Source organism: Procambarus clarkii, chromosome 79, assembly GCF_040958095.1.
Source record: "Procambarus clarkii isolate CNS0578487 chromosome 79, FALCON_Pclarkii_2.0, whole genome shotgun sequence".
Classification (NCBI taxonomy): domain Eukaryota; kingdom Metazoa; phylum Arthropoda; class Malacostraca; order Decapoda; family Cambaridae; genus Procambarus; species Procambarus clarkii.
In genome coordinates, this window is record NC_091228.1 from 3360281 (window position 1) to 3386955 (window position 26675).

The 26675-nt window shown below is 47.6% G+C and overlaps 1 protein-coding gene across 5 annotated transcripts in view; it reads right to left on the minus strand.

The window, feature by feature from the left end:
- Positions 1-26675, minus strand: part of Ranbp16 (Ran-binding protein 16) — a 130193-nt gene that overhangs the window by 7692 nt on the left and 95826 nt on the right. For 4 of the 5 annotated variants that reach the window (XM_045752445.2, XM_045752441.2, XM_069314452.1 and 1 more), the window contains 2 exons: positions 4188-4265; positions 3632-3807 (listed from right to left, as the gene is read on the minus strand). In XM_045752445.2, coding sequence (XP_045608401.1) covers positions 3632-3807; positions 4188-4265 — 254 coding nt within the window. Of the gene's footprint in view, positions 1-3631; positions 3808-4187; positions 4266-4327; positions 4406-26675 lie in introns of all 5 variants that reach the window. The other variant, XM_045752442.2, reaches the window with a different exon arrangement.

Sequence of the window (26675 nt, forward strand, 5' to 3'; positions counted from 1 at the left end):
AAGAACCCCCACCCCCTCTCTGAAGCAAAAGGCCTTAGTCCAAAAGAACACCCACCCACTTGGGGTCCAAGGGAATCCAAGGGCTCATATCTGACTCTTCCCATGACGACCCTGGAAACCAACCATGAAGATTCTGGGGCTGAGCCTGCATCCTTGTCCACAGCACAAGACAGAAAAGTGGAGTCCAAAAAAAAGGATTTCACAAGAAGGGGCTAGTTAGAAAGAAAACCCCAAAACCTCAGTGGGATCAGCTGGCTTGACTTCCTCATGCCTGAATTGGAAGGAGCCGCCTCTGGAAGTGGCCAAGCCACATCCTGAGCAAATCGCTGCCGAAATCTGGAAACACTTGGAAGCTTCGAGGCCAAAAACAAGAAGGAAAAGTTCAGAGGCACTGTGAACCACACCAGAAGGAAAAGAAAGAGAAGGTGCAGATGGAACCAAAGTGGTGTTCACCAACACCTCCAATTCCATGTCCCTAAACACAAGACAGGCCAACCCCAGGGCATCCAACCGGGCACACAACCTAGACCACTACCACAAGCCTACACAGTGGCAGCCGCCTGATATGCGCGAACCTCATTTTGAGGGTCAGGAGTGCAAACTTCACAGGATTCTGGGTCATAGGTGTGTCTAACCAAACAGGAGGCCTGGTGGAGGCAGAATAAAAGATCGTCACACTGTGGCACAGATGATGAACACCAGTCAAAGTTGCCCAAGATAAGAATGGGTTTGGAAGGAATATCCATAGGCCAACTGAACTTGTAAAGGATTTCCAGGGACTGAAGGGGAAACCAAGCAGGCCACCTAGGCACTAGTAATGCTACACCAGACCTAAAATAAAGACAATAGCCTCGGCTACATGGATGTGAAGGCCGACCTCACAGCGCCATATATATAAGCACATGAGCCATCAGTGCAACCCACCAGACAACACTGCTCCCGACTCAAGTCAAGACAGAGAGGCGGTTACCTATCTTGCGGTTACCTTGCAATGATTTCGGGGCTTAGTGTCCCCGCGGCCCGGTCCTCGACCAGGCCACCAGGGCAACAAGACCTCTGACTCACCCAAGGTAAGGGCCAACCTAAGCAGGAAGGACCTCTAAGGGAGTGAACTCCCAAACACAGCAGATAAAGAGAACTCTGACAGTGCAGGGGCACTGCTAGAGAGCATTCAGGGAAGACCACCCTGAGCACATGCAGCTCAGGGTTGAGCTGCATGTGCTCACAAGCACTCTAAAAGCCAGACCCATGCTATATCACAGTATAGAAAATAAAGAACACAGGACAAAGGCCAGAGAAGGATTTAGTTGAAAAGCACCGGGACCAGCTACGGCTACTGATGACCCTGGGGGCCTACTGCAGACATCTGGAAGGCGTCGCATCAGCAGAGGAACTGAGGGCTTGAACCAGTGGACAGCATGAGATCCAGCCACCCTCTTTCCCCATAAACAATAGGAGGGGGTGGGGTGAACAAGCGAATTCTTATTTCGAGAAATTTTTGAGCATTTCTTTACATGTTGGGGCAGGTTGTGAGGATTTGGTCTCTGAACAAGCAGTAGGTATGGATTGGATTGACTTCTAGGGCCTTTCCCTGTAAGTTGGCAAAGTGTCGCCTGCTTCCTGTATCTCCGTGAGGCCAGGTTGTGGCTCTGGTCTCCGGTAGGCTGAACTCAACTCCATAGCTGATGCGACCCAGTAGTTAAGGGCTATCTCAGTGAGAGAGCTTCAGGGAGCCACAGTGAGAAAACCAAGATTAAAAAAATGGGAAAAAATAATATTTAATAAAAATTATTTTTTTTTTGTATTAAATTACAACTTGTATTTCAATACATCTTACCAGGAATCTGTTTTATCATAAATCTTAATTCAGAGGAAATATTTGGTGTGGATTTTAGTGAAATCTGCTATATTAAGGTTTGAATTTTCATGGGTGCTATTGCAGTATTAAATGCTGTAAAGAGATTTTATTCATGAAGTTGAGCATGTGTCAGTCACTGGTGTAATCAAAGACAGATTTGATATAAATGAAGATTATGCCAGAGTTGTGTAATGTTCTTATAGATAGAGTTATAGTGGAGTTTAAGGTAAGATTACTAGAAAAGGGTGTGAAATTTTGTATGTGATAGCAATAAATGAAGTATATAAAATATGATGTATGCAGATCATCATATATTGATGACCTATCAAAATATCAATACTGTACTATTTTATCAAAATATCATATTTTGATATTTTTGACGTCAGTTCACCTGACAACAAATGACTGAGATAGATTTATAGAAAGTTATAGTTTTGTTGATGCAGGTGAGAGAAGATGGCTAAGAGAGAATGTGGACACAAGTAATGGTGGTGGGAGAGAAATGGAAACTTTGCATGTGAAATAAGGGTAAATAGAGAAGTCCCAGCAGAGGTTAATTGGTTTAAGTACCTAAAGTCTGTAATGAACAAAATTGGAATTTGTGCAAGAGAAGTTGAGATTAGAAAAAGTACTTTTAGGAAGTGTCTGCCTGTCAAACGCACGATGAAACTTTGATGTTGCCACAACACTTGAACAAGGTTTAACACTTTCTAACAATTGTAACAGTAAGTTGTAACAAACAATCTAATACGTCATAAAAACATTATAACAAGATGTAACAACTATATTAAAATTAATAACAAGGGAATCATAGGGACCGCTACATTGTATGTTTACAGGGTGGTGTACCGAAGACGTTGGTTAGTAAGAATAAGATTGCAAGAGATGCAGCAAGAGAGGTGCATGAATTAGCGAGTAATAATTATCCTTGATTCTGGATTTAAGATGTTGGCATGGCACGAGTATCAAAGGTCAAGTATTAAAGCAGCAGAAATGGACAGTTGTGATGTATTTATGGGGAGGGGAGAGAAAGAGAGGGGGAAAAACGGAGAGGGGAAAATGAAGAGATAAAAAATGGAGAGGGGAAAATGAAGAGGGCAAAACGGAGAGGGGAAGAGAGCCGGAGAAACAGAGAGGCGTAGCCAGTAGCAGTAGTAGTAGTAGTAGCCATCAGTAGAGAGAGGAGGGAGGGAGGATGTAGGGGGAGAAAGGATAGGGAGGATGGATCCAAAATATGATGATATGCATACAATCGATTAAGCCAGGATTGAGAGTGAATACTGCACAAGAAGTACTGGGGAATAATGTGAGGTAGAAGCTGTCTATTATAAATAACTCATTGGAAGCCGTGGAGCACTTTTTTTATTGGATGATTTACTGCAGTGTGATTGTGCACAAGTTTAAGTGACAACAGGTAGCGTTGAAGATTGGCTGAATAGGTGGGGTGCCTTTGGGGAATTTTTCACCTTTTTCAATTCATCTGGGCTCATACCCTTCCCCCCCCCTCCCAACCCATGAAAGTAGGAAACAGCAAAATGCACTAACAGTAGGCAACTAATATAGAAAGTCTATATAATTAGTCTATAGAAAGCATAATCTAGTCTATAGAAACGTTAGGCCTAAGCCTAAACTGGCTTAGGCCAGTTTATTGTATATTGGCTGTACTGTATATTGGCAACTGGCAGTTGCCAATATACAGTAGGAAAATGTTTTAAAATTCCAATAAAAAGTTGTAATAAATCTTAACTTGACACCAAAGAGTATGAACTGTACCTCATTATTTAATAAGATTAGTGGCAGAAGTGGACGGGACATACTCCACTGGTTTCTACAATCTTCAAACATGATGATGTTGAGAACCGTGGCTAACATCTGTTGGAGGATGGATGGCTGGTGTTTCATGACCTTAACCAGGGCATCAGTCTCCAGGTCTACTGTGCCTTTTTTGCCTGAAATTTAATTAGTTAAATGGATTTTTTAAGACTTCTACACTTCAAGGTGCATATAAGGGAATACAAAAACCCTGAAGTCTACTCAAAATATATTGATGATAACTTTTCCACAGAGTAAAAGTGATCTGTCAGATGTACTGTGTAATGTTCATACAAACTGCTGAGTCATCTTGCTAAACTCTACTTAAAAGATAAGGAAAAGTCTCAAATTGATAAGCTTACCAAATTTAAAAGTCAGAAGAATAAATAATAAAGATTCACACAACTTTCTAAGTCTTAATGAATTCACATTCATTGCAAAGTATATATTCAGGTCACACTGATAACTCTCCTTTCAAGAACATATAATTAAAACAAATTACAAAGATATTACTTACTCTTTTGATGTAAAATTTTGAAGAGGTATGTGACAATGTGGTCAAGGGTCGCACAGCAGCCTGTACACACCATCGTATCTGGAACAGGACAGAGTAGCACATGCAAGTCTTAGTCTAAGGGGTAGAAAATATTTACTTACTTTTCTGGTGCAAAAGTTTGTACAGGTAAGTGACTATATGGTCCAAAGTTGCACAGCAACCACTGCAGACCATTGTGTCTGAAAAACATGACCCACCATTAGTATAAACTACTTTTGTACATAATACCTTAAAAATCTACATATTCATTTATATATACATGTATATATATACTGTATATAGATTTTTGTTTGCCAGAACTGCACTACCTGGCCTCGAATGTAATGCCTGATTTACTTCATATAAAGTCAAATGCCTGATTTTTGTTATTTTCAAATATTTGTTTCCAAATTGGTCTATTTCAGTTAACAGTATTATATTAAGAACATGTATTACTTACTTACTTAGGTTAAGATAGGTCAGATTAGGTAGGTTAGGTAAAGTTTGACCAAATTTCTATGTTAGTTTTAACTCAAAAATCCAGCGTTGAATGTAATGAAAAGCCAGATTCTGGGTGAGCCCCAGAGGCTCCCTGAAGCTATACTAATTAAATGCCATACTACGGAGTCATCAGTCGCAGAGTTCTTGTATGCCTACTGAGGACCAGGAGCCAGGATCTGGCTCCCTCAGAGAGGCGCAGGGAGCAATGGCCCATGAACTCTTTACATTTAAAGTTTGTCATCTTCCCATCAACCAGGAAAGGCAACCAGAAAGGTAGGCGAATCAAAACAGACTACTGCCAAGTTGAAAAATGCAACCTATGTTCTCTTAAATATCAAAAGAACTCCCCACCAAGAAACAACCAAAACTTCATCCAACTAGCTCCCCCGCTTGTTAGCTCTATCCCGTCCCTTCTTGGGGCTAGGTGGGGGGAGGGAGCCAGCCCGCCACCAGCTAGTTCTTGAATGATAACAACAGCTGACAACAGCTGACCGGAGGGAGGGAGGGTGGGTGTCAGAAAGCCTCTGGGGCTCGCCCAGAAACTGCCATTTCATTTGTTATTATTTACACTTCAAACACAAGAGTGACCTCATGAAGCCGGTTCCATATTTTTGCATTGGCGGGACTCAAGAAATAACCAAAGTGCATGCATTACATTTACTGAAACCCAAGGGATAATACATTAAAAAGGAATAATTTCTTACTCACCCAATTAACGATTACAGTTCCAGACACTCGGATATTAATGGAGGTATATAACATCACGAGCACACACCACATTACCTGTGTGTATAGATTCTGAGCTCTCTCTCTTTCTCTCTCTCCCGTGGAGTGTGGGGACACTCCTCTCACAAAAACGCGCAGGGGAAAACTTTACTCACAGAATCATACTCATTTACTAATACATACTGTCAATCACAAATGAAACAAAAATTACCATAAATTAAACAAACTGGTATTTTAATAAGAAAAACATTTACATTAATAACAACAAAAGCTAAACTTTATATACCAGTCAATACAGCAGGTGGCATTGCGGAGGCAGTAAGAGGGGGGCCTGGACTGCAATAAGACCTAGGCACAACCTAAAAACTCATACCCAGCAAGTGCAGACTCAAAGAACCTCTCCATGCTGACCTCTGCTGAGGTTTGCTAGGGTCATCGCGGATCCCAACAGTAAAGAACAAACCAGGAACTGGGCAAAGGGCCGTTCACCAAGACTAGAAGAACTAACTCCGACTACAACCCAGCAGCACAGGTGGCTCAGAAGGGTGTAAGTGGTACACCTTAAATGAAGCATATTGACATCGATGCCTCAGCAGAGGAATCAAAGACTCATGCACACTCTGGGTGAGGCTCCAAGGTGAACAGTTTATCAGACCCTACACAAAAGAAAACACATGCATATGAAACAAATAAGAAAAGATGAAGTACACAAGCAAATGGGCTCCCCTGAAGGACAGTCCAAAGAAAGGCATCACATCTGAAAAACCAGGACTTGAAGAGCACTATTAAATATGAGAAGCAGAAGTGACACTGCACAGTCGCACCAGACTTAACGAACCGAGGAGTTGTCTGGGCAGAGCCAACAAATGGGGGTGCTGCCACCTGGTAGTGGGCAGCTGCTACTAAACAGTGAATTACCTAAATATTGGGTGGATCATTTCAGTATCTTGTTTTCTATGCATTCTTTACCTCGTTGTTGTCAGGTTTATTTTGCTCTAACTTTTTGATGTTATTCCTGGATCTGAGTGACTTACTATTCTTAGTTCCCTGCACCTCTAGAGAGAGAGAAACCAGGTTTTGACCTCTGGTTCTCAGTAGGGTTACAATGACCCGAAAGGGCCTGGCACGAACAGAATTGGGTAGAGCTATCCAGGTTGCTAGCAACAGGTAGCCACCATAGAAGCCTCCTAGAAAAAGTTCTTTATTAATCTTTTTGGAGTACATGCTGGTCTTCTTAACCCAGTTGTAGCAGAATGCAGTCACAGTACTGTACCGTATATAAAGCTCAATACTAAGATCGGGCAGGCAGGAAGGAGGGATAGGATGGGCAGGAAGGAGGGATAGGATGGGCAGGAAGGAGGGATAGGATGGGCAGGAAGGAGGGATAGGATGGGCAGGAAGGAAGGATAGGGCAAGCAGGAAGAAGGGAATAGGGCAGGAAGGGTTTAGGGATTGAGGAGATGAGATTTAGGAATCGGGCTGGCAGAAGGGAGGAATGTGTCAGGCAGGCAGAATTGGGTGGAAGAGATTTTTGGGAATGGGCAGGCAGGCTTAAAAATTAACACTTTGGCTGCGCATTACATCACATGATAGGGGTAGCTAAATATGCTCAGACTGTACAGGTCATCATATGAAGAAATCTACAAGGGCCGTGATGAGGGTTCGAACCTACGTCCGAGAGGATCCCAGACGCGCCTTAATCGACTGTGCTACGACGCGGTTAAAAGAATTGCAACTGGGAGTTCAACCAACGTCACACTGGATCCTCCAGTCTCTCCGAGACACAAACCAGGGTTTTACACAATTCCCCTGTGCACCTGAGCTCTGTCAATAAGCTATTCTACCTCTTACTGTCGAACCCTCATCACGGCCCCTTGTCAATTTGTTCATTTGATGCATCAATGCATCACGCTATTGTGATTTCTGTGTGTAAATCATATGAAGTATTAGAGAACTGCATAAGATTTAAAAGTCTTACACATTACATGGGGCTCACAACTGCTTCCTCAGGCCTCCAGTAACAATCCCCCCATTTTGACAAAGAATCCCGAGTCCCTCACTTTCCTTCCAGGGTCTTGGTAAAAAAATGAGGACTACATCTGGCAGCATCACCATCTAGTGTCTGAACGTGCAGGGCAACCGTATGAGGAGCCACTTAACTTTTAACAATAGCAAATGAGTAAGTGGTTATGTTTCATGCAAAATATGTGCCATGTCCAATTATATGATTTAGGCTTATATATATATATATACAGTACATATATATATGCATGCCAAAAATCTTTACCCCTGAAGGATTTGAACCCAGCCAGCCAGGGCTCCATGCCTCTTGGCATGTCCAGTACATTTACCACAATGCCACATTGACTGTACAAAAGAATTAACAGTCGTCTGACTCTTAACCCAATTCCAGTGACCATTTTGGGCACATATTTCATCAAATCACTTCATCATGCTGGGGCCACGTGAGTATCATTTGTGTGTCAAGCTTCAATGGTCCCCAAGCTAACATGCATCAGAAAACTCTTTACCCTTGAAGGATTTGAACCCAGACAGCGAAGGCTCCATGCTCCTTGGTGTGTCTAGTACTTTTACCACTTGAATCCGACCAACCATAAGTCAGGCCCAACCAGGTCCTAACCTGAGAGGGAACCAACTGGGACTTCCGCTAGTTCACCAGGAACCCGAAACCAGTAAGCTGGGAAAGAATCAGATCCCTGGCTAGCAGACAAGCAGACAGGCTGGAAGCCCAAATCAGCCAGTCGTCGAGGTAGGCCAACACCCGAAGACACAACAATCGAGGATGGGTCACCACGACTAGAGTCAAACGTGTAAAAATGAGAGATGCCAGATTCAGCCCAAACGGGAGAATCTGAAAGAGGTAAGCCTGTCTCCGCACAGTGAAACCTAACCAATCCCTGAACCTTGAATGAATAGGGATTTGCCAATATGCATCCTTGAGGTCCAGAAAAATCATCCAAGCACCCGACTCGAGAATGAGTTGGACCTGGGATAACGTAGTCATCTGAAAGGTGGAGCACTGTATTAACCAATTCAATATGGAAATATCGAGAATGTACCGGAGTTTGAACAATTCCATTTCGGGACCAGAAACAAGTGGGAAGCCCACTGAAAAGACAAGGTCGTTTCGACCATGTACAAAAGCAACCATTCCGAGATGACTTGACATCTCAGGAGAGGAGGTCTACCCTAAAAGCCCTGAATCCCCCCCCATCCCCCCCCAATGGGGGCGGGATGACCCAACTCCACTGCAGGCCGCAAGACACAATCTGAAACACCCATGAATCATGGGAAAAAGAGCAGGCAAACCAAGCAAGCCTCTCCTCAACCACCACGTCAAAGGGGTGACCCATGAAAGAGCCAGTGCGAATCACGAGAGCCAGGCCTCTGAGAGGAGCGAGCACAGCGCCAACCAGACAAAGAGGAGGAGGCTGGTGGAAACAAACCCGACTCGGCTGCCGGCACCACAGAGAACCCACCTCCAACACAGGTGCAGCCATGGCTGCACCTCAGGAAGGCCGAGACTCCCCGTGCCAGACACATACCAGATCAGAAACAGGACAGCAACTCACAGAGGCTGCTGACAAAAACTGAGAAACCCTCAGGAAACAGCAGAAAACAAAATGGAGAAGCAGAAGTGAGAGTCTGGGCCCATGTTGAATTCAAAGCAAGAGCAAATACAACCTGCTGATATGCGAGATGGGAAGCAAAACCTAACTCAAACTTGTACATGGAAGAGGGAGAAGATTCCCTCCCCCTCCCAACAATAGACCATTCACAGAGGGAACGAGAGTGCACAAAAGGTCAAACGAAACCCAAGAGCTCCATTCAGACTCCCTTCCCCCCTAAACCCTGGAAACCACAGCCAAGGGCCCTGGGACAGAGCCCTCGCCCACACCCACCGCCCGAGAAGGGGAAGTGGAGTCCAAGGAAAAAAAGCCTTGAAGGAAGGGGACAGCTCAGAAGTTCTGGTGGGATAGAGCATCAGAACTGCCTCTGTGCCTGCGTCAGAAGGGGCAACCTCTGAAACTGCCCAAGCCACATTCCGAACTAAACCCTGCCCCATGTCCGAAACCCTGAGACACATCAGAAAGGGGATAAGAGAAGAGCGAGACCTGCCCACTGGGGGAAAGAAGACGCGGTGCAGACGGAACCACAGTCGATACGACCAACATCTCCAATTCCGAATACCTAAACACCAAACGGGGCAGATCTTGGGCATACAAACAGGAACACAACCTGGCCTGCTGCAAAACAAAAAAAACTAAAATGCAAAGTGGTCACCACTTCATACCTCTGAACTTCCACAGAGGAATGAGTAATTTGGAGCACATTGGGAGAATAAGTCCCATATGACTCATCGTCAGAGGTGTCACCAACCCAACAAGCAGCATGGCGGAGGCAGAAAATATTAACTTTGCCAGGTAGCACAGGCGACGAACAACCCTCAAATTTACACAAAGCGAGAGCAGACTCAAAAGAAGCATCCACAGTACAATCGAGCCCGTAGGGGTTTTCCAGGGCCTGCAGTAAGCCCAGGCACTGGGGTCCAATACGGTCCACCACTGGGGCCTGCGGGTAATTCCTGTCTGTGCAGGCAACCAGGTAAAGTCGAGGGGGGATAGTATGGAGGGTTAAACCGTGCACACCCTAGGCAAGCCTAATACAGCGAAAGTCAGAACCCACAAGCAAAAACAGGCAAAATACCAATGAAAACAAGAAAGCAATGCCCAGCCCCAACAAACACTTCCAAACCGAGGAAAGTTAGTCAGTCTCAGACCACCAGCTTACCTGAAGGGCAAGGCCCACCTCAAGCAAGGAAGTCCCCTTATCACAGTGTTGTCAAAACACCCCAGGAAAGATAACCCTGACAGCACAAGGGTAGCACTTAGAGCACACAGGTAAGAAAACCCTGAGCACATGCAGCTCCAGTACACTAAACTCCACACAGTGTGTGTGTGCATGCACCTGTATGGTGTGTGTGGTTTCTTCGAGCTTCTAGATGGTTGTGTGGTGGTTGTGCAGGTGGATGCTTCTAGATGATTGTGTGGTAGTTGTGCAGGTGTAAACTTCTAGATGATTGTGTGGTAGTTGTGCAGGTGTAAACTTCTAGATGATTGTGTGGTAGTTGTGCAGGTGTAAACTTCTAGATGGTTGTGTGGTAGTTGTGCAGGTGTAAACTTCTAGATGATTGTGTGGTAGTTGTGCAGGTGTAAACTTCTAGATGATTGTGTGGTAGTTGTGCAGGTGTAAACTTCTAGATGGTTGTGTGGTAGTTGTGCAGGTGTAAACTTCTAGATGGTTGTGTGGTAGTTGTGCAGGTGTAAACTTCTAGATGGTTGTGTGGTAGTTGTGCAGGTGTAAACTTCTAGATGGTTGTGTGGTAGTTGTGCAGGTGTAAACTTCTAGATGGTTGTGTGGTAGTTGTGCAGGTGTAAACTTCTAGATGGTTGTGTGGTAGTTGTGCAGGTGGAAGCTTCTAGATGGTTGTGTGGTAGTTGTGCAGGTGTAAACTTCTAGATGGTTGTGTGGTAGTTGTGCAGGTGTAAACTTCTAGATGGTTGTGTGGTAGTTGTGCAGGTGGAAGCTTCTAGATGGTTGTGTGGTAGTTGTGCAGGTGTAAACTTCTAGATGGTTGTGTGGTAGTTGTGCAGGTGTAAACTTCTAGATGGTTGTGTGGTAGTTGTGCAGGTGTAAACTTCTAGATGGTTGTGTGGTAGTTGTGCAGGTGGAAGCTTCTAGATGATTGTGTGGTAGTTCGTGACACGACATACTTCACTACAGAATGGCTAAATATCTTATTTAAACATTGGAATCTGATAAATTTACCAAAGCTATCCATGCATAAATAAAGTAGTATACTGAGCCTAACTAAACAAATACATAACTGTAAAGAAAATTAGTGAATAAAATACTAAACAAAACCATAACTGGGTCTTGTAAATGGCGGGGAATCGGGAACATGTCAGTTGCAGCAGTGAGCGGGCCAATTAAAACATTTGTCCCGTACCGCCCATCTTAACCCTTGGGCTGCATAACTGCTAATAGCCGACATATGTGTCACTTTCAAACTTCAGATTTGCTTTTAATTATATGGATGGTAAAATAGTAAAGAAACTGTTCTTAACTTTTGAGACCAAAATTGGAATATGCAACAGTTGTATGGTGCCCAAATCTCAAAAAGCACATAAACTGAAAAAGGTGCAATGGCATGCTACAAAATGGCTTCTGGAACTGAAAATCAAGAGTTACGAGGAGAGACTAGAGGTGTTAAACATGGCAAAACTAGATGATAGAAGAAGGAGGAAGAGGTGATATGATCACCACTTACAAAATACTAACAGGAATCAATCAAATTGACAAAAAGGAATTCCTGAAACTAGCAAGGTTATGAGGAGGAGACAGATGTGGACAAGGTGGTGACAAGTGGACACAGATTCAAGCTAAGGAAACAAAGATGCCAAACAACTATTTGAAAGTTTCTTTTGCAAACGCGAGTGGTAGACGGTCGTAACAAGTTAAGTGAGAAGGTGGTGGAGTCCAAAACTGCCAATGGTTTCAAAACGTTAAATGACAAAGAGTACCGGGAAGACGGAACGTAGAGTAGCTCTCATCCTGTAAGTACACTTAGGTAATTACATTATTAATTACATACAAAATGCAAGTGTATGCATGCACATACACCATGCAAGTGCATGCATGCACACACACGCCATGCAGGTGCATGCAAGCACACAAATACCATGCAGATTGATGCATGCATACAAACACCATGCAGGTGCATGCATAAACATCATAAAAGGTTATGATGTTTATGCATGTAAATGCATAGTACATGCATGTTCACGTACACCGAGCAAGTGCATGTATACACACACCGTGCAAGTTGCTTGTATACACCATGCAGATGAATGCACACATACACTAAGCAGGTGCAAGCATACATGCACCAAGCAATAGCATGCATACACACACCATGTAAGTGCAAGCACACGCGAAAAATGCATGTATGCGCATATACACACATTCCAAAAATGACTTATTAGTCTGCCTCAATATATTAAAGCATCTGAATATATATCATGATGAATACCATGAATCTATATAACTGATGCTCACCTTTACTGTTTAAACCTTATGAAAAAAAGAACCCTTTGCTGGTAGGCCCTCAGTGGCTTAGTGGAGCATAGGTGATACCGCTACACCTTAAGACCACTGAGACTTGCGAGACTCACATTGACCTATCCAAGGCAAGGACCAGAACTGGGTTTTCTCCGAGATCAACCCAAAACTGAGGAGAACAGACCAGAAAGTCAGACAAAATAAAACAAACCCATGTTGCAACGTGAACAATTCAAACCCAATTTCAAACAGTTAACATCAGATTGTGACCCAGGCTACCCAAGGTCCTGTTCTCACAGCCAACTTCATACAATACATGTTAGAATGGCATCCTTGAACAATCTGAGAGAGAGAGAGTGCAGAGGAGCAGAGGTGTCGCCCAATTTGTCAGCTCCTGATCCTACAATTTTTGGGTCTTTCGTGTTGTTTCACATGGTCTGTGGTGGGGTTGGTCGGTTTCTTGCCCCTCCTTGGGTTTAGGTCTTTCCAGGCAGGTTTTTTTCCTCATCTGCATTGGGTCACCTCAGTGTATGCGGCCTTGGGTGTGGTTGAAATGACCACATCGATTCAGTGGGTTTCTCACCTCTTCCCCATTCCAATATAGAACTTGACGGTCCTCTAGTTCATTCTCAACCTTTTAAGACTGAATCTGTTCATCTCTTGCCCCACATTCCAGATAACCACCTTGTCCCGGGTTCATCTTGTGTTAGAGGCAGACTCATGGAGCCGGTCGGCCGAGCGGACTGCACGCTGGTCTTGTGATCCTGTGGTCCTGGGTTCGATCCCAGGCGCCAGGCGAGAAACAATGGGCAGAGTTTCTTTCACCCTATGCCCCTGTTACCTAGCAGTAAAATAGGTACCTGGGTGTTAGTCAGCTGTCACGGGCTGCTTCCTGGGGGTGGAGGCCTGATCGAGGACCGGGCCGCGGGGACACTAAAGCCCCGAAATCATCTCAAGAAGATGGATGATCTCCCTGGACCTCTGGGATTCATCTTGGCATGTCTCAATATATCCGAGGTTCAGGGATTGGCCCAGTTTTGTGGTCGGGTGGGAAGCTTGAATCACTGTTCTCTTGCTTTCGGGTTCTCTTGTTTGGACTCCATATGGCACCACAAGCATTTAAACACTTGGTTCAAGCCATAAGGGTTCATCTTCTAATGTTAGTAGTTCGTATTTTGGCCTACTTCAGTGTAGGCTGGTGTAGGCTTCCAGTTGATACATGTGTCCACTATAGCAAGGGATCTTATTTCTTACCCAGCTTACCAGGTTTGGGTTCCCAGTGAACTGGCAGAAATCCTAGTTAGTTATGTCCCAGAATAGGACTTGACTAAGCCTAATGTGGGACTCTCTGTCAGCTTCGGTTTCCTTTCCTCCAGCGGCTTTGACCTAGCCGCAGTGCCGCTGTCTGTTGGTGTTGAGTCAGCACTAAGTGACTCGATGATCATTTGTGCTGGAACCTCAACCTTGCTTGCATAGTTTTCCTCTAGGTGAGGAAAAAGGAGGAAAAAGGTGAGGAAAGGGAGCCGGTCGGCTGAGCGGACAGCACGCTGGATTTGTGATCCTGTGGTCCTGGGTTCGATCCCAGGCGCCGGCGAGAAACAATGGGCAGAGTTTCTTTCACCCTATGCCCCTGTTACCTAGCAGTAAAATAGGTACCTGGGTATTAGTCAGCTGTCACGGGCTGCTTCCTGGGGGTGGAGGCCTGGTCGAGGACCGGGCCGCGGGGACACTAAAGCCCCGAAATCATCTCAAGATAACCTAGGTAAAGTGAGGCTTTGGTGGCTGTTCTGGTATTTCCAGTTGTCATTTTTACAGCTGCCATGAGTGTTGGGTGCAGACTCCACTGGCCCTTTGCCTGCTTCCTGTTTGGGCTTTTCAGGGTTCAGTTCCCTGGTGTCGTCCAACACCCCTTGCTCAATGTCTTCATGGACACCTCAGCTCTGGGCTGGAGGCTTTGTGACCAGTGCTTGCCAAGCCGGCCAGGGATGTTGATCTCCTCTATTTCATAGGGGTTAACAGTACAGTGCAGGAGTTTGCAGCTGTCTGGCACGAGCTGGAGAGGATTTACATTTCTATGGGCCCTGGCTCCATTCAGACTTCCTCCATGTTTCATTGTCTCAACCGGGGAACGAGGGGTGCAGTTAACGTTCAGAGAGAGTCCAACATTCTTGCAGATGGTCTGCCCCAGTTCCTTTCCCTCTTTCCCTCTCCACAGAGTGGACTGTCAATGGCACATATTTCCTTTGACTTTGTGAGACATCTGGGCACGTGGAAGTGGACCTCACTGCGTCAGCATAGAATCGGCGCCTTCATCTGTACCAAAGCTTTGCTTTGTTCCCCGATTGTGAGGCTCTCGCAGTTGACACTTTTTGGCTAGACTAGGAGAGATAGGGGGGTTTCTATACGTCTTTCCCCCAATCCAGCTGTTGCGACAGGTCTTGGCCAGTGTGGAGTCCTACCATGGAAGAGTGGTCCTTCTGGTTCCTTGGTGGCTGGCCCAGTATTGGTTCTAGGGGCTGCTTGCTCGGTGTTCAAGCCCGGGTGTTTTTCCATGGCTTGGTCTCTATCAGAAGGTCAGTCCAGTGATGTATTTCTCTGGTTTGCACTGCTCTGCTCTTTGCGTCTGGAATATTTTTACACGTCTTTATCGCCATCTTCGCCGCAAGCAGGCGACTTCTTTGATGGTCCTGGAGCACACAGCTAGGGGGCCCCTGAGCCCACAGCAATGAGCCCTAAGGAGCAGAACCAAGAATGCAGGGAATACAGCCAGGGACCTTAGGGCACAGAGCCAAGTGCCCCAGGATACACAGCCAGCAACTCCAGGCAAAGAGCCAAGGAACACAGTCAGGAACCCCAAGACACACAACCAGAAACCCCAGGACACACAGCCAGGGACCACAGGGTACATAGCCAGGGACCCTTGGGCATACAGCAAGGAACCCTTGAGTACACAGCCTGGGACCCCTGGGCATGCAGCCAGGGACAAGGGCAAAACCCAACCACCAAGAACATGGAGGAACTTGATGTAGCAAAAGCAGTAAGACCGGATCACACATCATAGTTACTGAAGGAAGCTGCAAGGATCTTGTATTACCCATTAACTAGTGTTCAACACTACATTAAAGCAGGAGAGCTACCAGAAATCTGGAAAAAAGACAACTGTAGTTCCAATATTCAAGAAAGGGAACAAAAAGCACTAAACTATAGACCAGTTTCATTAACATGCATTCCATGCAAGATGTTGAAAAAGGTCACCAAAAAAAAAACCAGCGTTGAATGTAATGAAACGCCATTTTCTGGGTGAGTTCCGGAGGCTCCCCGGAGCTATCCCAGGCTGATATGCTAATGTCAGACTTTGGCATCAGTCATGTGTATGGAGTTCTTAGGCCTACCGGGGACCACGGCCAGAACCGGGCCCCCTCAGAGAGGCAAGGGGAGCAATGGCCTATAGAAGCCCCCGTGTTAGTGGAAGCATTCTATGTCTGCCATCGACCGGAACAGGCACCCAGAAAGGTAAGCGCCCCAAAACAAACCCCTATTCTGGTTAAAATTGCTACCTAAAACCGAACTAGTGGATAGAACTCCCCAACCGAAAACAAGCAAACTAGTGTGACGTCACACACTGCCGCGCCGCTGTCTGCGCAGCTCCCCCCTCCCCGGGAGGGGGAAGGGGGAGCCCCAGACCCCCCGCGCCGGCTACCCACACCTCAGTTCTTGAGGCTGGATGTCAAAAACGCGAAAAACCGCCGACCGGAGGGAGGGAGGGATGCCGGGGAGCCTCCGGAACTCACCCAGAAAATGGCGTTTCATTACATTCAACGCTGGTTTTCTGGGGGGAGCCCCGTCGGCTCCCCGGAGCTAACTACCCACAGACAGAAAAAGAGGGACTTACCCGGGAGGCGGTCGTCGCTCACCCCTCAACTCGAAGCCGAGACAACTGGCTGCAACCGCCGATCACAAAACATGATGCACCCCCGGCCAGACCAACCAAGCATCAACCACCCATGGACCCCTCCGGAACGCAGCAGTCTCATTCTTCGCCAGAAAAGAAGGAGACGGCTGCAAACGAACAAAACTATCACCACGACCAAAAGAGCAGAAACCCCTGCGCCGGAGGAGAGCATGAAGCTCCCCTACCCGACCCCCAGAGGCCAAAGCCAACAAGAAAAGTGCCTTGGAAAAACAATCCTGGACCGAAGGGGCCACAACGAAACGAGGAGATGAAAGGAAAGCGAGCACTCTGTCCAAAGACCAGGACGGCTCAGGCGACGCATGAGCAGGCCGGAGGTGAAACAATGCACGAGACAGCTTGCGAAACGGCGCAGACGTAACATCGATACCGAAAGCAAGCTGAAGCGGCTCCGCCAGCGCCGCACGATACGAAGCGACCGTGTTAGGCATAAGACGACGGTCCTGAAACAACCACGAGAGGAAGGACAAGACCACCCGAACAGACAAGGAGCTAACACGACGAAGACGCAAAAAGAAACGGAAGGACCGCCAGGAAAACTGCATACTGCCGCCGAGAAGAAGCCCTCAGGTGGGACACCAACAAGGAGGCCACCTGATCACCATAGAGATGATGATAGACTCGAGTCAAAAAAACCATACGCGAAGACTCGAGGAGAAGATCGAACCAGCTACGTGACGTACCGACCCGATCTGCTGAAAGAGGCGGAGCCGCGGGAAAAACCCTCGGGTTCGGACACCGAGCAACCAGCGCCTGAAACCAAGGCTGGGCCGGCCACCAAGGGGCCAGAAGGACAACTCTCCCCCGGTAAGTCTCTAAGCGAGTCAGGACCTGGAGCAACAGCCGAACCGGGGGAAAGAGATACAGGAACCCCCACCTCGTCCAGTCGAGCCGAAAGGCATCGACCCCGACGGCCTCGCAATCGGGGAAGGGCGCCGCATAAACGGGAAGACGCCGCGACCACGCCGACGCGAAGAGGTCCACCTCGGGGCGCCCGAACGTCTGGCAAAGCCAAAGGAAGGACTCGTCGTCGACCGTCCACTCCGTGGAGAGAGGAACGAAGCGAGACAGGGCGTCGGCCAAGACGTTGGACACGCCCCGTACGTGAACCGCCAGGACAGCCAAACCCCGAGAACTCAGCAGACGAGTCACCCGAAGCGACCAACCCCAAAGAGACAAGGACCGCATCGAACCCCCGCGGTTCAGGCAATGAACCACCGGAGAGCAGTCCGAATGGAGCCGAATCGTCGATCCGCGGGCCACCCGAATCCTCCCCAGAGCAAACCACACTGCCGCGAATTCCCGCACCGTACTGTGAGCTCGACGGAAGGACGGATCCCAACGCCCCTGGCCGGCCTGGTGAGCACTGGTCACAAAACCCCAGCCGAGACGACGCATCCGTGTACACATCGAGCGAGGGCTCTGGTAGGCGCCAAGGCACTGAACCCCGAAAAACCCGAAGAGGAAACCGGTGACGCAGCAACCGACGCAAGTCCCCCGGGGGTCGAACTCTGCGATCGCGAGAGAGGCGGAAGGGGGAACCCCGAAGGAACCAGAACAGCCGTCGAAGCCAAACCCGACCCGGCGGGTAGACCACCATCGCGAAGTTCAGGCTCCCGCACAGCCCCTCGAGCAACCGCCGGGTGACCCGAGGGCCCTCCAGAAACAGACGAAGGCGGGACCGCAGCCGCAGGAGAGACTCCGGAGGGAGAGACAAGGAGGCGGTTCGAGAGTCCCACACGAGACCCAGCCATGTCCGAACCTGAGAGGGAACCAGATGGGACTTCCTCCAGTTCACCAAGAACCCGAACCCGGCGAGCTGGGAAAGAACCAAATCCCTGGCTAGCAAGCAAGCTGACTGGCTGGGAGCCCAAACCAGCCAGTTGTCGAGGTAGGCCAACACTCGAACACCTAGGAGACGCAAACGAGCCACCACAACCCGTGTAAGGCGTGTGAACACGCGAGGTGCCAGGTTCAACCCGAATGGGAGACAACGAAAGCAGTAACTCAGACGCCCCACTACAAAACCGAGCCAGTCCCTGAACCGCGGATGAATCGGGACATGCCAATAAGCGTCCCGGAGGTCCAGGGACACCATCCAAGCTCCCGGCTCCAAGAGGAGCCGAACCTGAGACAGCGTAGTCATCCGAAAGGAGGGGGAATGAACCCAGGGGTTCAGACGGGACAAGTCCAGAATGAACCGCAGGTCCGCGCAGTCCCGTTTCGGAACCGGAAACAGACGGGAAACCCATCTGAGGGACGACGTCGTTTCGACGACGCCCAAGCGTACCCACTCCAAGACGACTCGACAGAGCGCAGGGGAAGAAGCCTGCCCTGCCAGCCCCGACCCCCCAAAGAGGGGAGGGGCCACCCAACGCCACCGCAGGCCGCGAGACACGACCCGAAAGGCCCACGAATCGTGGGACCAGGCGCGGGCGAACAGCGCAAGCCGCCCCCCCATCGCCCCGTCAAAGGGGCAAACCGCGAAAGGGCCGGCGACCCCTACGAGACCCAGAACCCCGCACAGCGCGAACACCGCGCCGACCAGACGAGGGAGGGTCCGCAGGAGGAGCCAACCCCAAACCTGACACCAGAGGCCTACCACGACGAGAGGAACCCCGAGCCCTGGCACGACCTTTCCGGGAAGACCCACCCCGGGACCCCCGGAAAACCAACAAGTCCGACATCGGACGACAAGCCGCCGACGCAGCCTGAATAAACTGCGCCACGGCCGACTCCCCAAACAGGAGAGGACAAAAAGGTGAAGAACGCCTAAGAGCCAGAGCCCAAGCAGATCCCATGGAGGAACCCAGCACCGCCTGCCGACACGCGAGACGGGAAGCATAGAACAGGGAAACCGCATCCCGCAAAATCGGCGTGAACAGCTTCAACAAGGCAGCCGACGAACGCGCAGCCGAGGACAAGGTGCCGGACCCCGGGACGGACCCAAGCGTCCCCACATCCTCCACGAGCCAATCCGAAGACAGCTCCAGGAGGGAAAAGAACCGCAAGGCCGAACACAAAAGGCCCCGAGCGCGCAAGTCCTCCGCCACGAGCGTCGCCGAAAGGGAGGGAACCTGCACATGGAGCTGAATAACGCCCACATCGTGGGGAAGGGCAGGGGCAAACAAGCACTCATTCAGGTACTCAAGTTCACCCCCCAGGAAAACCTGAAGCACCGTGGAAGCTTCCCGCCACTCCAGCGTGCGGGAACGACAGAAGGAATGCCAGGAATCCAGACCAAACAAGGGGCAGTCTGCTAGCCAGGACTACTCCGGAACCTCGTAACGGAGCCAGAAAGGGAACGAAGTCCCAACCTTGACGTGGACGGATCCATTTCCGAGGCATAATCCGGGTCACGCAGGAGGTAAGCTGCAAAGGCCGCTCGCACCACACCAGGTTGGATGCGATAAGCCGAAAACCTCCGGAAGGACGGAACCGACGTACCCAGGGGAACACGGAACCATACCCGGGGAGGGGCCTACACCAAATCCAACTCGTACGCAGAGGGGGGGAAAGAAAACCCCACTCCTTGTAACAATAAGCCCCGCTCAGTGGGAAGAAAAACCCCGGCGGGGTCCAGCGGGGCCCAAGGCCCCCAAGTCAGCCCCTCCCCAGCCTCGAGGTCCGTCACCACAGGACCCGAGGCCGAGTCCTCTCCCCAAGCCCCGACCCCACAAGACAAGGACGGAGCAGCCGGAAAAGCTGGAGGAAGAGGGGCCCACTGGTCAGACCCTGAAGCTTTGGCCGGGAGACAAGACTCGAATGCCTCTGCCGCCCCCCCGGAAGGGGCAACCCCCGAAGCTGCCCGAGTCTCGAGATCAAGTAACCCCTGCTCCGACCCCGAAACCCTCAGACGCTTCGGGGCCGGAAGCAGGGGCGGGGGACCAGAACGAACAGAAGGGGAAGGACGAGGAGGTGCGGACTGAACCAGGATCGAAGCGACCCCCACCCCCAAGGCCGGGTCTCGAAAAGCAAAGCGGGGCAGCCCCGGGGCATCCGGGGAAGCAACCAACCGAGCGCGTTGCAACAGACGAAACCTAGACTGCAACGCACGTGCCGCCTGTACCCGAATAGAATCAGAGGATTGGGTAAATTGAGTCACAAGCAAGCAGCAACACTCACAGGACTCAGGGTCGAAAGTATCACCGACCCAACAGGCAGCGTGGCAGAGGCAAAAACAATGAGGGTCACCCTGAGACAAGGGGACCGAGCAACCCTCAAACTCGCACACAGCGAGTGGGGACTCCGGGGTCACATCCATCGGACCCACGCGCCCCCTAGGGGATTCCCAGGGTCCTGAGCGTTTACTTTAAGAGGACTCGCGCTCAGGTAGTCCCAGGCAGGGTGCTGCAAACCGGCGCCCAAAACTACCAAGCAAACTTCTAAAGCTGAACCCCAGGGACGTGTACACTCACGGGGACCTAGCAGGGGGCGCCACCGATGAGAACAGTGGAAGGGCAAAAACAAACTGAATAAAATGACAGAACCCCCCACCAGGCAAAAACAAAAAGAAAAACAAAACCCCGCAAGAGGACAGCGAACCCCAAGGAACAGAGCCGGCCGCGATGTCGGGAAATACAAGCTGAGCAGCACCCTGCGCCCCTACCAGTGCAAACTGCCTCTTACCTGCCGGTAACAAGGGAGAACAGAACACCCAAGAGCCCAACAGGCGGCCGAAAAACCGAAAGGTAAAACGGACCAGCAGAGGCAGACCCCGAGGAGCCTGTGGAAGGTGGCCCCAAGCCCCAAGGGCAGTACTTACAGGGCACCTAGGGAAGGCAGCCCTAGGCGCATGCAGCCCGAGTACTGAAGATAACTCCTGGCTCTCGCACCCACAAAACTAACACCACACGCAAAGCACAGTGCAGTAGCGACACCGGAGCCAGAGCACACGACCATCGCCTATAGCATCAGCCTCAAGAACTGAGGTGTGGGTAGCCGGCGCGGGGGGTCTGGGGCTCCCCCTTCCCCCTCCCGGGGAGGGGGGAGCTGCGCAGACAGCGGCGCGGCAGTGTGTGACGTCACACTAGTTTGCTTGTTTTCGGTTGGGGAGTTCTATCCACTAGTTCGGTTTTAGGTAGCAATTTTAACCAGAATAGGGGTTTGTTTTGGGGCGCTTACCTTTCTGGGTGCCTGTTCCGGTCGATGGCAGACATAGAATGCTTCCACTAACACGGGGGCTTCTATAGGCCATTGCTCCCCTTGCCTCTCTGAGGGGGCCCGGTTCTGGCCGTGGTCCCCGGTAGGCCTAAGAACTCCATACACATGACTGATGCCAAAGTCTGACATTAGCATATCAGCCTGGGATAGCTCCGGGGAGCCGACGGGGCTCCCCCCAGAAAAGAACTGTAAAACATTTGGGGAGAGTAATTTTACAACAGAGGTACAACATGGTTTCAGATAGGGAAAATCATGCTTAACAAGCTTATTGACTTAATTCTGCAACAAGGCATTTAAAATAAGGCAAAAGAAGGAAAAATGGGTAGACTGCATCTTCTTAAGACTGCCAGGAACCTTTTGATACAATCCCACACAACAGACTGCTAATACAGAGCAAAGGTAATACTATTTAAATTACTGGTGTTGACCTGTCTTTGAGTATTGCTTGGTACTCACTTCCACTTTCAGAGTGGGAGAGATCTCTGAATTAAAGGGAATACAGAGAACATATACAGCAAGCATAGAAATGATAAAACGTCTAAATTATTGGGACCGTCTCAAAGCTCTAAAAATGTATTCTCTGGAAAGGAGACGAGAAAGATAGAAAATAATATATATACTGTACATGGAAGATACTGGAAGGCCAGGTCCCAAATTTGCACAGTAGAATATCAACATACTGGAGTGAAAGATACAGAAGGAAATGCAGAATAGAACCAATAAGTAGAGGTGATGCCACACACACAATCAGAGAGCACTGTCTTAATATCAGGAGTCCACGGCTGTTCAACACCCTCCTAGCAAGCATTAAAAATATTGTCAGAACAAAGGTGGATGTATTCAAGAGGCATAAGGACAGGTTCTTGCAAGAAATGTCGGACCAACCAGGCTGTAGTGGTATGTGGGCCTGCGGGCCACTCCAAGAAACAGCCTGTTGGACCAAATTATCACAGGCCAGGCTAGTGGAGTTGAATTCCTGAAACCCTCTCCAGGTATGCTCCAGAATAATACACGAGATGGCCAGATAAGTGGAGAAAACACAAAGGGCACTAGCCTTGGTAAGGGAGTACCTGATGGGTAGGAAACAAAGAGTCATGGTAAGAGAGGCTATGCGAGGACTAGAGAGGAATGAAAAGTGTTGTTACACTTTTCTTAGACCCACTGCTCTTTGAAATTTATGTAAAAAAAAAAACTCCTAGAGGGAGTGAGCTCATACAAGTCAATGTTTGCATACAATACAAAGTTAATGAGGAGAGTAAGGACTGAAGGATGCTGCAAGAAGACCTTCACAAACTTCAGGAGTGGGCTACTTTCAATACAAATAATTGTAAGGTAATGAAAATGTGTGAGGGAGACAGGAGACCTATATTTAACTTCACAATAAATCATTAAGGGGAGGGCCATTACAAGAAACAATAAGACAAAAAGACCAGAAAAGTATACATCATCCCAACACTAACACCAGAAGCTCATGTATATAGGATAACATCACCAGCATATCAGAAGTTAGTAAACATAAGGAACATCATTTACTTGAGTATACAGCACCAGCATGGAACCTGTACCTTTTGAAACAAAAAAGAAATTAGAGAAAGTTCAGAGATTTGCAACTAGTAGATTAGTAAGAGAATTCAAAGGGCTCAACTATGAGGACAGGCTGAGAGAACTCTCCCTCAGAACCTTAGAAGAGAGAAGAAACAGAGGGAATATCATCGCTACATACAAGAGTCTGAGGGGAATAGACAAAGTGGGCAAAGGAAGCTTATACAAATTCAAAGGAAGTAGGACAAGGGAGACATCAGCGGGAGCTGGATACGCAACTGAGTTGAGAGATGTAGAGAAGTCCTCGTTCCTTGTATGTGTGGTCGGCATGTGAAATTCATTAAAGGAAGAGGTTGCTGAAATCTATTCCATATATAACTTTATGAAAAAAAAATGTTAATGTTGAGAGAGATACTTAATATGTCACGTATAAACGGTTAAATGATGAAGCACAAAGAGTTAGGTCTCACTCCCCATAGTCATAGATATATAAGTAAAGCCCAGAAACCCCGGGCACACCAAGGCAGAATATGTAGAGCTTTACCTCTCTTCCCCATAGTAACTGATAGGTAAGTACCAGGACTCTGGGCCCACAATCAAACACATCAGGTTTATTTTGTTTTGTCTCAGACTCTGGTCTATTTTTCTCTCTTTGATCCCAAATTTCCTTCAGACTCTTCTCTCAGCAGGTCAACATGGGTCTCAGAAGCATGACATGATCCTAAGACTTGTGATTCGAGCGTTTAAGCACCGGGGAAGCTACTGAGGGGTCCGTCCCAGAAAACAAGTATTGTGTATGGTTGAACACTCTGGTCTAAAGGATGCGTATCTGTTAGAAGGACTTACAAAGACAAACTAAATGGAAATAATACATAGCTGTTGAATCATTTTCCTGGGGTTGCCTTACCATACACAGGATCTGTGAGTAAAAGATAAAGGTGAGGCACTGTGAGTTTGCATAAGTTTCTTGAGAAATACGTATATTCAAACCATGAGCCTTTTGATCTATTACTATAAAAATGTAACATCAAACCCCTGAAATTCAAATAACAAGACTAGCACATATTAGGAGAGGAAAATATCACTTTCCTGCTTGAGTTGATTAAACAGCAAATAATCATAGCACAGTACCATAACTGCTTATAAGTGATTATTTGTTCCTTATTTCATGACATTTTTAACACATTAGAGGGTCACAGTGCATGGTGGAGGACATCCGAATATGAGAGTTTCACAATGTTTTTCAACTGACAAAAATTTGACACTGTATACTTTAAACACACACACACACACAATGATAAAAAAAATACATGTAATGCATATTAAATAGAAACAAGAAACCCAGCACTGAATGTAGTGAAACACCTTTTTCTGGGTGAGCCCCACTTGCTTCCTGAACCTATCTTGCTGAGATGGTCCCCAACAACATGGTCACATCAGCTGTGGAGTTATATTTGACCTACCAAGCACTAGAGCCAGAATTTGGTGCCCCCTCAGTACAGAGAGCAGGAGACACCATGCCACCCCACTGGGAAATCATCCACAAAGTCTGTGAACCAATATAGACAGACCACTGCTTGGATCAAAGAGACCAAAGCCTCAAAACAGCTGAATGAACTCCCCCAACAATAAACTAACGATCGAATCTCTTTAAACAAGTGCGAGCTTGTTAGCACTACCCCCCCCCCCAACAAGTTGGTGGGATAGGAGGGTCCCCCAAACATTCAGTCAGGAAGAATGTTTGACAAGACTTAAGGCAGAGAACTGGGTTCTGCCATCTAGTGGTAAATGGAGTATTAAGGTGGGCCAACTGGTGTTTGTGAGAGCTGGAAGGTCTGTTGAGAGGCCACGAAGGGCTACGAAAGACTAAGTATTTAGAAATTAACTTTTTCTGATCACACTCCAAGCTGAGCTGCTCTTGTCTCCAGAGACCCTCCAGTACCATCATGATCCGACATGACATAGGATAAAATCCCTGTTGATTCAGTGCAGAATCACTCTGCCCTGTCATATTTGAATCCTTTGGGGCCAAGATGGATTTAGACCTAGTGCAACGTCTGACAGCGCTTGACAGCTGAATTGGACAGCGCTTCGGATTCGTAGTCCTGGGATTCCAGGTTCGATTCCCGGTGGAGGCAGAGACAAATGGACAAAATGTTTCTTTCACCCTGATGCCCGTTACATAGCAGTAAATAGGTACCTGGGAGTTTGACAGCTGCTATGAGCTGCTTCTTGGGCATGTGTAACAAAAAGGAGGCCTGGTCAAGGACCGGGCCGCGGGGACGCTAAGCCTTGAAATCATCTCAAGATATCCTAACGTGCCTAATTACTCTACTTTTCTCCAAGTACTTTATTTTCCATGACTTTCTGTGCTAGATTCTATTTACCTCAGTTAAACATATGGGTTTCTTAAAATTCATAAATTTCTAAGTATAGGTACTGAAAAATATTTCAAGGTTAAAAATAAAATTTTTATTCCTGTACATAATTAATAAGTGACTAACCACAAATGTATATTTTCACCTACAGGGAAGACATGGCAATTTAAAACATATTGAGGATTTATCTATTTACGGTTGCAAATTAGTGCAATTATATGTTGATACTTTAAGCAAAAACTAAATTTAAATTAAACCTTTTAATACTTCAACCAAAATCTGAATTTCCTCATTTTACAGATCCCAGACAAGAGTGAGCACATGGCATACTCTTCATGAGCTACAACACTGGCTGGAGACTACTAGCAAGATGGCAACCTAACATACTGGAGAAGCTGGTCAAACGTGTGGCAAACTCTCGTCATAATCTAGCTTAGAGGCATTACAACAAACTTTATACCAACTACGGTTCTTTACTAATACAAGGCCAATCTTTGTCTTGCCTCAGTCTTCTACTGACACTCACGTTCCGCTGAAGGGTTCATGTACTGAATTGTAGGTGGTGCTTTCCCTGCAACAGTGGAGTCTGGCCAAAAAAGGCAAATAATCAAACTCTAAGCCCGTTTATAAAATAGTCGTCTTTGTAAAATAAAATTATACAAATGTATGTACTCATGAATGTGTGTGAATATGTATAAATAATATATGTACATATGTGTGTGAATGTAGTGGGTGTGCAAATACCTGAGTGTAATTATCTAAGTATAGTTACAAGATGAGAGCTACATTCCTGGTGTCCTATCTTCTAAAATATCTGTCATACGACACTCTGAAACAGCTGATGGTTGTAACATCCACCCTCCTCCTCACTTTAATTGTTCCAACCATCCACATTTCTGTTCACAAAAGTAAAGTTTGGTATATTTTTTGTCACTTTTGTTTCCTTAGCTGGAATCTATTTCCTCTTGTTCTTCCAAGTTGCAGGTTTAAAAATTCCTTCTTGTTAGGTGTGGTGATTCCTGCCATTCTTTTGTACTGGTACTTGGC